The following is an 18,562-nucleotide window of genomic DNA, read 5'->3' on the forward strand; positions in this document are numbered from 1 at the left end:
TAGGGTGACTCTGTTGCTGTTAGCTTTCCTCTGAGAGGAAGCAATTAACCCAAATTTCCTATCAATGGCACAATAAAGTGATAAAAATAAAACAATAAAAAAACAATACCTCAAGGACGGAGTGGAACACTGGGAATTGTTGTTTTTATGTGACTACGATTTATTTGTTTGCAACAGCTGCGGTTTGCTTCTGGATGAGATGTTCGTGGATTTGAAGGAGAGCAACGCCCTTAATGAGCTGATGACTAGGAACTGGTAAGATGTTGCTGCATCATTTTGTGCAGAAGTGTGTGTGTGTGTGTGTGTGTGTGTGTGTGTGTGTGTGTGTGTGTGTGTGTTTAACACTAATATGCATTGTAGCAAGCATAGTTTGCAAGTGACACTAAATATCTGTGCGTGTCCCATTGACTGTTGTTTCATTATCTCTTCTTTTCAAACAACAAATGTTTACAAAATGATCAACACTTCCCCCAGGCTGTGCACACATACATGCACGCATGCACGAACGCACCCACACACACATGCACGAACACACACACACACACACATGCACGAACACACACACACACACACACACACACACACACGCGCACACACATGCACGCACTCTCTCTTTCTCTCTCTCTCTCTCTCTCTCTCTCTCTCTCTCTCTCTCTCTCTCTTTTTCTCTCACACACACACACACACACTCACACAATGTAAGTAATCTGGGAGAGATATAGTATTCAGAAGACAAGTCTATGCTTTGTTTTCATTTTTGTGAAGCATTCCGCACTTAAACTAATTGATTGAATATCTTCTCCCAGGATGTCCAACTCCAATGCAGTGGACACAATCTGTGCAACATGGGCCGACTACGGTCAGGACTTCGTTCACATCAAGCCGGCCATGTTCAACTCGCTCATTGAGGAGGGCCAGAAACGAATCCTGCGTGAATATCTGAGGGCTCTGCTCTCTCGGTGAGCATGCACTGCTGATCTTTTGTGTGATATGTCAGTTTATGTTTGTGTGGGGTTGGTGTTTGGGTGGGTGGGTAGGAGGGGGGGGGAGGAGCGAGAGAACGCACAACGCAGAATGGTTTATTATACGAAGGCAACAGACCCATATACAAACCAAGGGGGACGGGGGATAGAAAAAGTCGGGGAAAAACAAACAATCAAACAAACAAAAACATGAAAAAACATAGTTATAAAACAAAGGATTACTGTACTCACCAATACAAAGACGACACAAGACGATTACGAATTTTCGCTTCTGGAAGCTTCATCAGGAAAAGAACACAAAAGACAACAAAAAGCAGACGCAACACGGAACATAAGATGTGAAAAACCATGAAAAATAAGTGGGAAAAAATTTGAGAGAGAGAGTGACTGTGTGTCACAGTATCTGTGTTTGTGTGCGTGACCCGGGGATAGGTGGGAGTGGGGAAGGGGAAGGATGGTTGGATGAATGGATGGATCATTGTACTAATTAACAGGGGGAAGTAGAGAGTTTGTAGATGGTTTTGAATTGTTCATCATAATTATTGTGACACATTATGCCAAAAAATCATGTACATATATAGTGTTCTTCAACATGTTGTTCGTGTGGTTATAAATAACTTTTATCTGCTGTTGCAGGAAATTGTCGTTCAAGAACTACGACGAGAGAAAAGTGTCAGCAGAGAAAATCTGCAAGGAGGCCAAGATGATGAAACAACAGTTTCTGGAAATGGCACCAGGACAGGTCAGCTTGAACTTTTTTTTTACTTGGAGTTGGAATGTATTTTCTGAATTAATTATAAATCAGTGGAACCCCCCTTTTAAGACCTCCAAAAATCTGAGAAAATCAGGTCTTAACAAGAGGCGAAGCCATCAAGGCTCACGTAAGAAATCGACAAACAGTAACACAAACTCAATCACTCCGTCACACATACACACACACACACACACACACACACACACACACACAGAAAGAGCATAGGTGAAACTGTGCAAGAAAGCGAGACACTAGATCTAGATCTGTCTGTCTGCATGTAGCCTACTTACAGGACACGACTGCCAACTAGTCTCGGCGCGCTCAAAATAATAATGACCGAGACTTTCAGTACTTCCTTCGCGTGACGTCTAACCCTCTTACGTCATAATGTGACGTCAATGTAATGTGACGTCTTCAAATGTTAGAGTTTCTACCACAGACATACACACACACGCACGCACAAACACACACACACACACACGCACAAACGCACAGACAGACAAAGTTACGATCGCATAGGCTACACTTACGTGAGCCAAAAAGGAGGAAGACTTAAAAGCGGGCTTCTCCTGTAGTGAAAACATGTTCATGTCAACTGTCCTTGGTTTCAAGGTTTTATTATGAGAGTTTGTGTTTTTCAAGTCTCATGTCGAGGCAAAAGACAAACCCTGGAAATAACTCTGTCAGGTTTGTGAAAGAGTTAATACCCTTGCTTTTAGTGAGGCAAGCTAGCTTTCAACACGTGCTCCTTGTCCACTGGTCGATAGCGTCACGTGAAAAGTTTGACTTGCTTAAAGCAAGAGTATATATTCACACTTTCCCAACCGTACGTTAGTTCCAGAGTTCATCTATTACCCTGGGCTAGTGGTGATAATGACGGGTGCTGTGGCGGGGTTGTAAGCCTCTTAATCGGAAGGTCAAGGGTTCGAGTCCCGGCCGCGGCCGCCTGGTGGGTTAAGTGTGGAGATTTTTCCGATCTCCCAGGTCAACTTATGTGCAGACCTGCTAGTGGCTTATCCCCCTTCGTGTGTACACGCAAGCACAAGACCAAGCGCGCACGGAAAAGATCCTGTAATCCATATCAGAGTTCGATGGGTTACAGAAACACGAAAATACCCAGCATGCTTCCTCCAAAAGCGGCGTATGACTGCCTTAATGGCGGGGTAAAAATGGTCATACACCAACAAATTCCACTCGTGTAAAAACACGAGTGTACGTGGGAGTTTCAGCCCACGAACGCAGAAGACGAAGAAATGGTGATAATCCCCCTTTTGAGACCACCTGCTTTGAGACATCCCCGTTATAAGACCTTCATGCTTTTTCAGATTTGTCCATCATATAACCTCAGTAAATGTACCTCCATTTTCTTCTTCTTCTTCTGCGTTCGTGGGCTGAAACTCCCACGTACACTACGTGTTTTTTGCACGAGTGGAATTTTTACGTGTATGACCGTTTTTACCCCGCCATTTAGGCAGCCATACGGCGCTTTTGGGGGAAGCATGCTGGGTATTTTCGTGTTTCTATAACCCACCGAACTCTGACATGGATTACAGGATCTTTTTCGTGCGCACTTGGTCTTGTGCTTGCGTGAACACACGGAGGTGTTCGGACACCGAGGAGAGTCTGCACACAAAGTTGACTCTGAGAAATAAATCTCTCGCCGAACGTGGGGACGAACTCACGCTGACAGCGGCCAACTGGATACAAATCCATCGCGCTACCGACTGAGCTACATCCCCGCCCCACCTGCATTTTAAGACTCTCTCAAATTTAAGACCCATTTTCTCAGATTTAAAAGGGGCCTGGTTCCACTGTTACCTGGCAAAAGACAAACTCTGGAAACATTCTGTTGGGTTTGTAAGGGTTGTGAAATATAGTGAATACTGTTTTCTATAACTGAGGCAAGCTAAATTCCAAACATTGCTTCTTGTCCACATGTTTCTGACATAGTACCCCTCGATGCTCCAGGCCTGTAAATGTAACGTGAAAAAGTTTAACTCAATAAAAGCAAGAGTACTGACTCTTTCACAACCCATTACAACAGTATTGGCGTTAACCGGTAATTATCAGTATTTTACCGGTTGAAATGAGAAAATACCGGAACAAAAATGGCTGCCGGTATGACCTACCGGTTGATTTTTCAACTACCGGGTTTTTTTTTATGGTAAAACAACAAAACCAGTTGTCTGAGTTGGACTCTTACTGGTTCCAATGACCAGCCTACCGTTTTTTTCAGGACTGTTTGCATCATTAAAGTTTGCGTACCGGTTTGAAAAAATGCTAGCGCCATCACTGATACAAACGACAAGAGGTAATCTGTTGATCGAAACCATCGGCATGTTTCAATGTTTCAGGATGGAAGTCACTTTGATGTGCTGCCGGCATTGGCAGAGGTCCTCAGACTGCGTGACACGTCTATGCTGGCACTCGAAATTACTGTGAGTTAAACTTGCTAACAGTGTACAATACACCCTTTCGGAGTCTCAGGCGAGAGCAAATCCCATTGCATGCTGGGATTGCAAATTGTACCAAACACGAGGTCTTCAGAAGAGGTACATTGCCGATTGCGTTCAAGTTTTTCCTCGTAAGCTCTTATCTCTTTGATATTTCTGTGGTTTTTGTCCCACGATAGTCACTGCTCTTTGTGTACGGTACACTGCCGAGTGTTTGGTACAACGGAGCGCCACCTGCCGCCAAAAATGTGACTAGCCGCGCATGCGCACTCGAAACTCCGAAGGGGTGTATTATTTAAAACCACAGAAATTGATGATTAACCGGATAGGCGCTGTGGCCCCGTTGATATGACATCAGCCTCCTAATAGGAAGGTCGTGAGTTAAAATCCTAGCTGCGGCCGCCTGGTGTGTTAATGGTGGAGATTTTTCCGATCTCCCAGGTCAACTTATGTGCAGACCTGCCAGCACCTTATCTCCCTTCGTGTGTACACACAAGCACAAGACCAAGTGCGCACGGAAAAGATCCTGTAATCCATGTCAGATTTCGGTGGGTTATAGAAACACAAAAATACCCAGCATGCTTCTCCCAAAAGCGGCGTATGCATGGCTGCCTGAATGGCATGGTAAAAATCCACTAGTGCAAAAACATGAGTGCATGAACATGGAAGTTTCAGCCCATGAACGAAGAAGAAGAAGAAAACCACATGCACAGAAATTGATGATTAGCCGTCACGACACTAGGGCAGTGAGGACTTCACCCGATTGAAAACTGTAGGGGATGATAGTTCTTTACTCAGATGCTAAAGGATAATTCACTGTGTGTGTGCTATTGTGGAGAACCATAACATGCATCTTGGCTTTTTATTTTAAGATATTTGAGAAAGGGTGGAATCAACCGTTGCCATTGCCAAGGTTTGAAGGTGTGCACTGAGGTATCTTACGTACAACGGCGCCTGAAAGTTTATCAAGATTAATTGCAGAAAAGTAGCGTTTTTCTAGTTACTTTTATTATTCTTGTTTGCACGGTTGTTTGCTGAACAATTAGATATTATTACCAACTCCTGATGCAGACTTTCCAGTTAAAAAACAAATTCAGTTCCAGTGTGTGTGTGTGTGTATGTGCATGTATCTGTGTGTGCACGTGTGTGTGTGTGTGCATGTGTGTGTGTGTGTGTGCATGTGTGTGTGTGTGTGCATGTGTGTGTGTGTGTGTGTATGTGTGTGTGTGTGCGTGTGTGTGTGTGTTTGTGCATGTGTGTGTGTTTGTGCATGTGTGTGTGTGCATGTGTGTTCATGTGTGTGTGTTAGTGTGTGTGTATGTGCGTGCATGTGTGTGTGTGTGTGTGTGTGTGCATGTGCGTGTGTGTGTGTGTGTGTATGCGTGCGTACGTGCGTGCGTGCGTGCATGCATGCAAACGTGCCTGCGTCACCTTTCAAACTGTGTTTAGTTGTTTCCTTTCAGGAAAGACTAAGTACTACAATTATAGCTGGTTCTGGTGTCCGTTATTCCTCTGTTAGAATTAACATTTGATTTAATTAGTTCTTTGTTTAGTTCCAGGTATTTTCTTTGACTTTGTTTAGGTTTTGATTTTATTTATTTTTCTGTGTCTTGTAGGGCTTTGCTCAGAAGTACCCTGACATCCGCATGGAACAGCTGGTCAACTTGATTCTGTGCCGTGGTGATACCAGTCGATCTGATGCCAGACAGGTATGTTGACTGTTTTATTTTTCTTTCTTTTTTTCTTCTTTTTTTCTGGCAATCCTTTTAAAGATTAAGTCCTGGTGACTCTTTACAAATCTTTCAAAATTACTGGTTAAACGAGAGGGAATGGAGGTAAATTGAATGATTTTGTGAACAGAAAATCTGAATTGCATGTAAGGTCAAAAGAAGTGGAATTAGTGTTAAACGCTAGGGTCTAAAGAAGAGGGTTCAACTGTACTAATGTTGAGCCAAATACATATACAGTGGAACCCCCCTTTTAAGACCCCCCAAATTTGAGACTCCCTCCTTTTTAAGACCTTGTTTTCTCAGACTTTCTGTTCGTAAGCTCTGTAAAATTACCCCCATTTAAAGACTCCCTCCTTTTTAAGACCTTGTTTTCTCAGACTTTCTGTTCGTAAGCTCTGTAAAATTACCCCCATTTAAAGACTCCCTCCTTTTTAAGACCCGATTTTCTCAGATTTGTGGAGGTCTTAAAAGGGGGGTTCCACTGTACCAATTATGTTTCTTGCATTTTTCGCTATTTACCAACAGGATTTTCTTTTCTTTTTTTCGCAGTTGGCCCTGGACACGCTTGGTGAGGACAATCTGGTGTCAAAGCCAAAAGGCATCTTTACAGAACTTCTCACATGAGCGTTCAAGCAAGTGGATTTCACATCCTTCAGGAGGAGATGAACACTTTACTTGAAGTTAATTAACTTCACAATTGTAAGCAAGGGAAGTAGATTTCACATCCTATGGAAGGAGATGAACTATTTACTTGAAATTAATTAACTTCACAATTGTACACAAGGGAAGTACGGATTTCACATCCTATGGAAGGAGATGAACTATTTACTTGAAATTAATTAACTTCACAATTGTAAGCAAGGGAAGTAGATTTCCCATCCTATGGAAGGAGATGAACTATTTACTTGAAATTAATTAACTTCACAATTGTACGCAAGGGAAGTACGGATTTCCCATCCTATGGAAGGAGATGAACTATTTACTTGAAATTAATTAACTTCACAATTGTAAGCAAGGGAAGTAGATTTCCCATCCTATGGAAGGAGATTAACTATTTACTTGAAATCAATTAACTTCACAATTGTACGCAAGGGAAGTACGGATTTCACATCCTATGGAAGGAGATGAACTATTTACTTGAAATTAATTAACTTCACAATTGTAAGCAAGGGAAGTAGATTTCACATCCTATGGAAGGAGATGAACTATTTACTTGAAATTTATTAACTTCACAATTGTACGCAAGGGAAGTACGGATTTCACATCCTATGGAAGGAGATGAACTATTTACTTGAAATTAATTAACTTCACAATTGTAAGCAAGGGAAGTAGATTTCACATCCTGTGGAAGGAGATGAACTATTTACTTGAAATTAATTAACTTCACAATTGTAAGCAAGGGAAGTAGATTTCACATCCTATGGAAGGAGATGAACTATTTACTTGAAATTAATTAACTTTACAATTGTACGCAAGGGAAGTACGGATTTCACATCCTATGGAATGAGATGAACTATTTACTTGAAATTAATTAACTTCACAATTGTAAGCAAGGGAAGTAGATTTCACATCCTATGGAAGGAGATGAACTATTTACTTGAAATTAATTAACTTCACAATTGTACGCAAGGGAAGTACGGATTTCACATCCTATGGAAGGAGATGAACTATTTACTTGAAATTAATTAACTTCACAATTGTACGCAAGGGAAGTACGGATTTCACATCCTATGGAAGGAGATGAACTATTTACTTGAAATTAATTAACTTCACAATTGTACGCAAGGGAAGTACGGATTTCACATCCTATGGAAGGAGATGAACTATTTACTTGAAATTAATTAACTTCACAATTGTAAGCAAGGGAAGTAGATTTCACATCCGATGGAAGGAAATGAACTATTTACTTGAAATTAATTAACTTCACAGTTGTAAGCAAGGGAAGTAGATTTCACATCCTATGGAAGAAGATGAACTATTTTCTTCAAATTGATTAACTTCACAATTGTACGCAAGGGAAGTACGGATTTCACATCCTATGGAAGGAGATGAACTATTTACTTCAAATTGATTAACTTCACAATTGTACGCAAGGGAAGTACGGATTTCACATCCTATGGAAGGAGATGAACTATTTACTTCCAATTAATTAACTTCACAATTGTGAGCAAGAGAAGTGAATTACGCATGTGGCAGATCAATCAATCAATCAATGAGGCTTATATCGCGCATATTCCGTGGGTACAGTTCTAGGCGCTCTGCAGTGATGCCGTGTGAGATGAAATTTTATACGGCCAGTAGATTGCAGCCATGTCGGCGCATATTTACCTTTCACGGCCTTATTCCAAGTCACACGGGTATGGTAGACAATTATAAACTGTGCCTAGGCAATTTTGCCAGGAAAGACCCTTTTGTCAATCGTGGGATCTTTAACGTGCACACCCAATGTAGTATACACGGGGGGTGGTTCGGACACCGAAGAGAGTCTGCACACAAAGTTGACTCTGTGAAATAAATTTCCGCCGAACCTGGGATCGAACTCGCGCTGACAGCGGCCAACTGAATACAAATCCAGCGCGCTACCAACTGAGCTATATCCCCGCCCCTGATGGCCATGAACAATTTGGGAAAATGATGCCGCAGTTGCAGACGTTGATCTGTTGTAATTTTCACACTGCAGTTTGACATCATTACATTTAGCTAATTAAATTCATGAATTTGCTGTTTTGAGTTGCTTGGATTTAGAGAAGTGCATAACAGGATATTGTTGATATATTCAAAGAAATCCCTGTATGCTGGTTTAATTGTTTAAACAAGGGAAGAGCTGCACTATTAATGTACGTTGCTACAACACTGCCTGAATATCTTTCTAGTCTGTGTGAAAGAGGTATATGCAGTGTTTTACGAAGATGCTTAGTAATTTTGTGTTTATAGTTCAGGGCAGATTTCCATGTAGAGATGCCTGTATAGGTTTCTGAAAATACCATTGAGTCATTTTTTGTTCAATGTTACACTTTTTACACATTTTCAATGTTAAAATACGCTGAGCAAATTTTTTTGTTCTCTAGCCATTCATGATAGAAACAAACAACAAAACACACACATCAGCTAATAATTATAGTTACAGGGGATTCTGTTGTGTCCTGGGTATCTATGTCAAGCTGAAGAATTTGTAACAATCTTTTGTTTCTCTTTGTTGTTTTGTACTTAAAATGGATTATTTAGGGGCATGATGTACATGTTCTTTTTTCGTGTTAAACACTCACACACACACACACACACACACACACACACACACACACACACACACACAAATGCACACACACACACACACACACAAATGCACACACACACACACACACACACACACACACACACACACACACACACACACACACACACACACACACACACACACACACACGAGACGAACAAGCAAACAAAATGAAAAAGTGCAATAAATGGAAAACTGTTACCTTTGATTTGAAAGTGTTTCTTTGAAAGAATGCTGTCTGATGCAAACAGTTTTAGCACCATAACTGTTTATTCAGAATATCAAATGCATCTTGAAGCTTTATGGCAGTAAGAGTTCCTTTGAGTTACTTTACGTCGTTGACCGATTTTAAATCGATGGATTCCAGAAATAACTCTGTAGTGTTCTTTATTGGCGGTGGAAGAGTTATGCCTCTTCAAAACAGCGAGGCAAACACACTTAGCCACTGATCAGTGAATGGCACTGATCATGGCTTCAGTGAATAGTGACCTTCAATGAACGTTTAAAAAAACAAAAACGTAATGACATGTCGAGAGTACACTGCATAACTTCTTCATCGCAGCTTATTCTTTTTTTGTGGCGCCGTAAACATTGGCCTCCACACTGGCCCCCCGTTCGTTTCACCTAGAGCTAAGAGGGTCCCGGGACCCCCTCTTTTAACGTTCTGGGGTCCATGGACCCCCTCAGTGGAGTTTAAGAAGGCCCCAAAAGTATTGGTGAGTACCAAAGCCGCATTATACTCAAAACACGTGATCACGTGTAGTTTGATTTAAAGTGTGCTAAGTGTATTTATCGGAATATTTCGGGAGGACATTTCAACATTACCTTATTGAATAATAAACATAAACACGCGCACACACACACACACACATCTAAAAACACAAGCACACACACACACACACACACTTGGTATTTTCGTGTTTCTATATACCACTGAACTCTTGACATGGATTACAGGATCTTCCGTTTTCGTGCGTGCTTGTGTGTACACACGAAGGGGGATAAGGCACTAGAAGGTCTGCACATAAGTTGACCTGGGAGATCAGAAAAATCTCCACCCTTAACCCACCAGGCACGTCCGGGATTCGAATCCTCGACTTTCCGCTTGGGAGGCCGGTGTCTTATCCACTATATAGGCCACTGCGCCCGTCACGTTTGTCAGTGAACACGATTGTGTACGCCGGAAGGACTGTGCCTCCTAATATCAACACCCGGAAGGGAACACTAAGGGTGAAAGGAACCTAATTCAAATTCGAGCTTGTATACAAAAACAAAAATTCAAACCAAAAATCTCCAATCCTGTTTTCAAAATCAATGCACTAGAAACGATCTCCCTCGAAAGCGGCGTATGGCTACCTGAATGGCGGGGTAAAAACGGTCATACACGTAAAAACACACTCGTGCGAAAACATGAGTGAACGTGGGAGTTTCAGCCCATGAACAAAGAAGAAGAAGATCAACTGACCTGCAACATCTTTACAATTTGAGAAATGGTTTTATCCTACATACGTGAGAGAGACATGCATGCACCCGTGAGATAATAATCGTTCAAATCACGTACATGTGTGTATGTCACACGCTTTCCTTCTTTGCCACTACTAAAGCAAACGTGTGCAAGATTGCATGTTACACGCTTTGGAGCATGTGCAAGAACGGATTCAAACTCGAAATCGTCCCCCCAAAAACCCCAAAATGCACACACGACTTTTATTTCTCCTGCTGTTATCGTTTCTTCTCTTTACAAATTCTTCAACGCTCAGACTACTGAAAACGGCATCCCAGACGACAGTACTGTTTCCATACGCGAATTTAGCTGCCCTTGGAAAGTGGCTCGCTCAGGAGGCCTGTTAGTCTGACACTATAAGGACAGAGTTCAGACATAGATGACAAAGATCCCGGAAAGAACAAACATTTCGCGGATGCAGACACAGAAAGACGTCATGAAGATTGCGATGCTTCAAAAGATACAGACTGTGACGATGACTGTGACGTCATTCACATATACCGAGATGTCATTTATAGTTGTTCGGTCACTTTCGTAAAAAAGTAGATCTCTCCACAATGGCTGCTCCTGTGTTTAGGTTTATCAAGCGTGAGTACGCAAAACGTGTTTGTTCTCTCCTCTGTTGAAGCTGTGAGACATAATCGCCATTACGAGCTAGTCGTGTGACAGAGAGTTTTCTTGCACACTCGACTGCTGCTGTTTCACTCCGGCTAAAGGCCCGTCCATACACTCCCGTCCGACCCTGTCCACATTTGAGTTATGCTCAAAACGGCCCACGCGGGAGCGCCGTAGCGTGCCATGATCGCGAAGCGTTATTTGCAGAAGAATAGCGCGTGTTCTAATTTCTATGACACAGGCATAGAACGACGGAAATTTGACCAATCAGAGCAAACCAGAGCGATGACGTCAGCTGCTCGCGGCGCGGCAGTCGAATGCATCTCTCTGAAACTGAACCTTCTTGTCAGCTCACTGATACCGCGTTGTGAAAAAAATCGTCGATGTGTGGCCACTCGGCAAATTCCGCGCGACGCACAAAACGGCATGCGGTGCATAGAGCGTAAAACGGCGTCCAAATGTGGTCCCCGCTTAAAGCCGTCGTGAAACATCTACAGTCTCGTGTGCAAGAAAACTCTCTGTCGCACGACTAGCTCGTAATAGCGGGTAATATCATGTCAATGAGGTCATGTCAAGCAAGTCTGGCGGGGACCTGTATTTCCACTGCTTATGATGCCAAAGTCACCGAGACAAACGTCATAGAAAACAAAATTGCGCTCGCTAATTACCCTCGATGATTATTTAGAACTACCACGTCACGCCACACTTTCAGAGTGACGTTTCTTTGCTTTGACGTAATAGATTGCACGAGGCTTTAGAAGAGATCGAGGTTCCAAAACAAGCGTCTTCAATTTAGCTGCCTCGACTGCAGGACATTTTCAGTGAAATACACGTAAGTACAGTATGTAGGATAAACAGAATACTACATGGCTTGCTGTGTCGTACCAGATTTACACTCGTTGCTTTTTCAAATAGTGAACAGCTCGCTTTCGCTCGCAGTTCAATATTTAAAAAAAACAACTCATGTAAATCTTGTACGACACAGCAAGCCATGTAGTATTCTCGGGGTCGGCCCGCTATTGCGCGAGGCCGCTATTGCGCGAATCTTTAGGGTTAGGGTTAGGGTTAGGGTTAGATTCGCGCAATAGCGGCCCCGCGCAATAGCGGACCCGCGCAATAGCGGCCCAGCCCCGTATTCTCTATGTAGAACATGTCCTGATCCAGACATGCCCAACCTTTGCGGACCTGAGACACGAATTCTGGCCAGAGATGGTGGACCTGGAGAATAAACTGTGGGATCCGACGGATTCCCAGCGCCGAAGTTCAAACTTTATCTTCTTCTTCTTTTGTGTTCGTGGGCTGAAACTCCCACGTACACTCGTGTTTTTGCACGAGTGGATTTGTACGTGTATGACCGTTTTTACCCCGCCATTTAGGCAGCCATGCGCCGCTTTCGGAGGAAGTATGCTGGGTAATTTTGTGTTTCTCTAACCCACTGAACTCTGACATGGATTACAGGATCTTTTCCGTGTGCACTTGGTCTTGTGCTTGCGTGTACACACGAAGGGGGATAAGGCACTAGCTTTGGAGGCCGGCGTCTTACCACCAAGTCATTGCGCCCGTCTCAAACTTTATCTCATCAGCAGCTTTGACAGTCTAGTATGACGACAGTAACACAGATGAAGAAGGAGAAGAAATAAACGGCAGGCACGGTAATGCAAATTTGACAAAAATCACGATTTTTTTATCATTTTGGAATGTGCCAGATTTTATCAGAAGAAAGCCTGTTTTACAAATGACATAATAACTATGTTCCATGTCACAGAGAAGCCCTTTACTTTGTGAAATCGACCATGAATTTCAGGACAAATTCCAAGGGCTGTCATGCTATATGGCGAAATAAATTCTTGTTCTTGTTCTAGTTATGAATCTTATTTTCTCGGCGGCCTGCTCAAGGCGTTCTTACAGAAAACGTGTGCCGTTCAGATTTTTTCCAATGAGGCTTTGAGATGCTGGTTTTTACATTTAGTCAAGTTTTGACTAAATGTTTTAACATAGAGGGGGAATCGAGACGAGGGTCGTGGTGTATGTGTGTGTGTGTGTGTGTGTGTGTGTGTGTGTGTGTGTGTGTGTGTGTGTCTGTGTGTCTGTGTGTGTGTGTGTGTGTGTGTGTGTGTGTAGAGCGATTCAGACGAAACTACTGGACCGATCTTTATGAAATTTGACATGAGAGTTCCTGGGAATGATATCCCCGGACGGTTTTGTCTTTTTTTCGATAAATACCTTTGATAACGTCATATCTGGTTTTTGTAAAAGTTGAGGCGGCACTGTCACACCCTTATTTGTCAATCAAATTGATTGAAATTTTGGCCAAGCAATCTTCGACGAAGGCTGGACTTTGGTATTGCATTTCAGCTTGGTGGCTTAAACACTAATGAATGAGTTTGGTCATTAAAAATCGGAAACTTGTAATTAAAATTATTTTTTTATTAAACGATCCAAAAGCAATTTCATCTTTTTCTTCGTTATTTTCTGATTCCAAAAACATATACATATGTTATATTTGGATTAAAAACGAGTTCTGAAAATTAAAAAGATGAAAATTATGATTAAAATTAATTTTCCAGAAATCGATTTAAAAACAATTTCATCTTATTCCTTGTCGGTCCCTGATTCCAAAAACATATAGATATGATATGTTTTGATTAAAAACAAACTCAGTAAGCTAAAAAGAATAGAGATACAGAAAAGCGTGTTATCTTGCTCAGCGCGACCACTACCGCACTATTCTGGCTTGTCGATTTCACTGCCTTTGCCACGAGCGGTGGACTGACGAAACTACGAGTATGCGGTCTTGGTGAAAAAAGCAGTGCGTTCAGTTTCATTCTGTGAGTTCAACAGCTTGACTAAATGTTGTTATTTCGCCTTACGCGACTTGTTTTTTTTTTAACCAAAGAACATGTCATTTGGGCTGCCCGTTTTCAGTTTATGCCCATGACAGGATGGATGATTTCAAAACTCACCATGATGAGTCCTCGCTGCCTTGACTGTTATGCAAAGGCTTGTGAATTCTTATATTTTTATTTTGTTAATACTACACAAAACTACTATACATTTACACAAAACTACTAAAATTTCCCTACAAAATGTAAGGCAAAGAACTGCACTCGAATATGTCCATTGTGCTGATTTTAAAAACAAAACAAAAAGACTTTTTTATACTGTTTGTTTGTTTGCTTAACGCCCAGCCGACCACGAAGGGCCATAATTATCAGGGCGGTGCTGCTTTGACATTAATTTAACGTGCGCCACACACAAGACAGAAGTCGCAGCACAGGCTTCATGTCTCACCCAGTCACATTATTCTGACACCGGACCAACCAGTCCTAGCACTAACCCCATAATGCCAGACGCCAGGCGGAGCAGCCACTAGATTGCCAATTTTAAAGTCTTAGGTATGACCCGGCCGCGACCCGGCCGGGGTTCGAACCCACGACCTCCCGATCACGGGGCGGACGCTTTTATACTGTTGGTCCAAATGCGACGGGTGGGCGTTTACAAGGTAGAGTATGTAGTTTTTGACCTAAAGTAGGCCTAGGAGGTGGGCGTTAACAAGGTAGAGTATTTAGTTTTTGACCTAAAGTAGGCCTAGGAGGTGGGCGTTTACAAGGTAGAGTATGTAGTTTTTGACCTAAAGTAGGCCTAGGAGGTGGGCGTTTACAAGGTAGAGTACGTAGTTTTTGACCTAAAGTAGGCCTAGGAGGTGGGCGTTTACAAGGTAGAGTACGTAGTTTTTCACCTTAAGTAGGCCAAGGGGGTGGGCGTTTACAAGGTAGAGTACGTAGTTTTTGACCTTAAGTAGGCCAAGGTGGTGGGCGTTTACAAGGTAGAGTACGTAGTTTATGACCTAAAGTAGGCCTAGGGGGTGGGCGTTTACAAGGTAGAGTATGTAGTTTTTACCTAAAGTAGGCCTAGGAGGTGGGCGTTTTACAATACAATACCATACAATAAACTTTATTAATCTCTAAAAGAGAAATTGCATTGCTGAGCTTTTGTGTCCGTAATAAAACATACATAAAACATTCAAAAATAAACATTTGTTCTTTGTCATTCATACATTCTTGTGTTCTTATATATTTCTTCAATTCATACATCAATATTCTATCATAATTATGTACATACATTTATTCTCTTTTAACAGTCTGTCTTCAAACGCATCACAGAGAGGAAGGCTAGAGATTTGTGTTGTGCCAGAGGTAAAATCATGTGCTTAGCTATGAAGTAATGTTATCACATGTTATTTAAGGAAAATGAGTCAATATATGTACAAAGCGTATAACATCAGCAAAACTGAGAAAATACAGCACATTGGTTATCACATAAGAAAGTATATTAAAAATAAATTAACATGCATTCACCATCAACAATGCACAAACGAAAGTCAGCACCTTGCCGGTAATCACATATTGTCTAAGAGAGTAGAATAAGAGTATATAATCACGCAAAACAAAATCAACAATACTGAAACAATACAGAAACACTGACCAAGGTAGAGTACGTAGTTTTTGACCTAAAGTAGGCCTAGGTGGTGGGCGTTTACAAGGTAGAGTACGTAGTTTTTGACCTAAAGTAGGCCTAGGAGGTGGGCGTTTACAAGGTAGAGTACGTAGTTTTTGACCTAAAGTAGGCCTAGGGGGTGGGCGTTTGCTCGATACTGGGCACTAACACGGTAGTTTACGGTATACAGACATAATAATATGAATACACGTTCTGTTCCTTATCCCGCCTACCGTCCTGCACGCAATGTACTCAACATTCTAAATAGTCTCCTGTCCGCCCAGCCGACCTTCCCCTTGACCCTGCTTGTGACCTCGATGTTTGATGCCCCCGCAAGGGGCACGGTACTCTCTAAGCACCCAAAACCTCAAAGAGAGATAACTGGCGGAAACCTTCCTATTGTAGTCTCCTGTCCGCCCAGCCGACCTTCCCCTTGACCCTGCTTGTGAGACCTTGATGTTTGATGCCCCCGCAAGGGGCACGGTACTCTGTAAGCACCCAAAACCTCAAATAGATAACTGGCGAAAACCTTCCTATTGAAACTTAATCTTTTTCCTGTCTGCACAAGTTGCTGAACTTTTCCTCTTCTCAATATATGTCGATTTTGTCCGGGTCGATTTTGGCGTACCCTCATTAATTTTGATCGGTTGTCACGGGTCCTCTTTATAAGAGGACTGGGTGGCCGAGTGGTAACGCACTTGCGCTCGGAATCGAGAGGTTGCGTGTTCGACCCTGGGTCGGGCCGCTATTTTCTCCCCCCTTTCCTAACCTAGATGGTGGGTTCAAGTGCTAGTCTTTCGGATGAGACGAAAAACCGAGGTCCCTTCGTGTACACTATATTGGGGTGTGCACGTTAAAGATCCCACGATTGACAAAAGGGTCTTTCCTGGCAAAATTGTATAGGCAGCTAAAAATGTCCATCAAATACCTGTGTGACTTGGAATAAAGGCCGCGAAAGGTGAACATTCGCCTAACAGGCTTGAGGTTTGCTGGTCGATGTGAATGCGTGATATATTGTGTAAAAAATTCCATCTCACACGGCATAAAAGCGCTTTGAACTTCGGATAAGGCGCTATATAAATAAAGAGAATTATTATAAGAAACCTTCAATCCGAAAGGTTTGCCAGACAGCCAAGTCCACTGTCTTTTGGAACTAAGAACATTTCTAATAAAATAACAAGGTTGTGATTTTTTTAGTCGAGAATCAATCAATCAATCAATCAATCAATATGAGGCTTATATCGCGCGTATTACGTGGGTACAGTTCTAAGCGCAGGGATTTATTATTTTATTTTTTATTTTATTCAATTTATATCGCGCACATATTCAAGGCGCAGGGTTTATTTATGCCGTGTGAGATGGAATTTTTTTACACAATACATCACGCATTCACATCGGCCAGCAGATCGCAGCCATTTCGGCGCATATCCTACTTTTCACGGCCTATTATTCCAAGTCACACGGGTATTTTGGTGGACATTTTTATCTATGCCTATACAATTTTGCCAGGAAAGACCCTTTTGTCAATCGTGGGATTTTTAACGTGCACACCCCAATGTAGTGTACACAAAGGGACCTCGGTTTTTCGTCTCATCCGAAAGACTAGCACTTGAACCCACCACCTAGGTTAGGAAAGGGGGGAGAAAATTGCTAACACCCTGACCCTGGGTCGAACTCGCAACCTCTCGCTTCCGAGCGCAAGTGCGTTACCACTCGGCTACCAAGTCCTCAAAAATCAAAAAGGGGTACCGGGTACACTGCTTTTGGGCCAAGTTTATAAGTTAAAAGATGACGAAAAAACAAGAAGATAACTTTGTTGACGTTTTCGTATGAATTTAATAAGATAGTATAGGTAATAATGACAAATCAGCTTCAAATGTAAAAAGAAACAAGTCGCGTAAGGCGAAATTACTACATTTTAGTCAAGCTGTCCAACTCGCAGAATGAAACTGAACGCTTCGTAAATCCCCGCGAGAAGTAAATCGCTCGCCTCCCACGTGCAAAACGCAGTGAAATTCACAAGCCAGAATAGCGCGGTAGCCTATTGTACTAAGGAGGAAATCGCGCTTTTCTGTATTCTTGTTAACTTTCTGAGCTTATTTTGAATACAACATATCATATCTATATGTTTTTGGAATCAGGAAATGGTAAAGAATAAGATGAAATCATTTTTGGATCGATTTCTTTAAAGTTTGATCGTAGTACTAATTAATCTTTTTTCGTTAATTGTGATCACATTTTAAGAGTAAACATGACATATGTATATATTTTTAGATTAAGAATTTGATGAAGAATACGATGGAATCAATTTTAAATCTGTTTGCGAGAATTCGATTTTAATGACAACTTTAATGAGCAAACTCATTAATTAATTTTTAAGCCTCCAAACAGAAATACAATACCAAAGTCAAGGCTTTGTCGAAGATTACTTGAACAAAATTTCAACCAATGTGGTTTCAAAATGAGAGCGTGACAGTGCCGCCTCAACTTTAACAAAAAGCCGGATATGACGTCATCAAAGACATTTATAAAAAAAAATTAAAAAAAATAAAAAGCGTCTAAGGATATCATACCCAGGAACTTTCATGTGAAGGGTCATGAAAATCGGTTTGGTAGTTTTCTCTGAATCGATCTACACGCACTCACACACATACATACACACACACATACACAACCACCCTCGTTTCGATTCCCCCTCTATGTTAAAACATTTAGTCAAAACTTGACTAAATATAAAAAGAAAAAATGCTGA

The 18,562-nt window shown here is 41.8% G+C and overlaps 1 protein-coding gene across 2 annotated transcripts in view; it reads left to right on the forward strand.

Annotated features, from left to right (window-relative positions):
* LOC138980075 (exocyst complex component 3-like) overlaps window positions 1–9,395 on the forward strand; it is a 39,587-nt gene extending 30,192 nt beyond the window's left edge. For both annotated transcript variants that reach the window (XM_070352876.1, XM_070352877.1), the window contains exons 19-24: window positions 178–255; window positions 807–959; window positions 1,620–1,725; window positions 4,092–4,175; window positions 5,807–5,899; window positions 6,470–9,395. In XM_070352876.1, coding sequence (XP_070208977.1) covers window positions 178–255; window positions 807–959; window positions 1,620–1,725; window positions 4,092–4,175; window positions 5,807–5,899; window positions 6,470–6,544 — 589 coding nt within the window. In that variant the 3' untranslated portion in view covers window positions 6,545–9,395. The remainder of the gene's footprint in view (window positions 1–177; window positions 256–806; window positions 960–1,619; window positions 1,726–4,091; window positions 4,176–5,806; window positions 5,900–6,469) is intronic.
* The last annotated feature ends 9,167 nt before the right edge of the window (window positions 9,396–18,562 follow it).

The sequence above is a fragment of the Littorina saxatilis genome, linkage group LG11 (genome assembly GCF_037325665.1).
Source record: "Littorina saxatilis isolate snail1 linkage group LG11, US_GU_Lsax_2.0, whole genome shotgun sequence".
NCBI lineage: Eukaryota > Metazoa > Mollusca > Gastropoda > Littorinimorpha > Littorinidae > Littorina > Littorina saxatilis.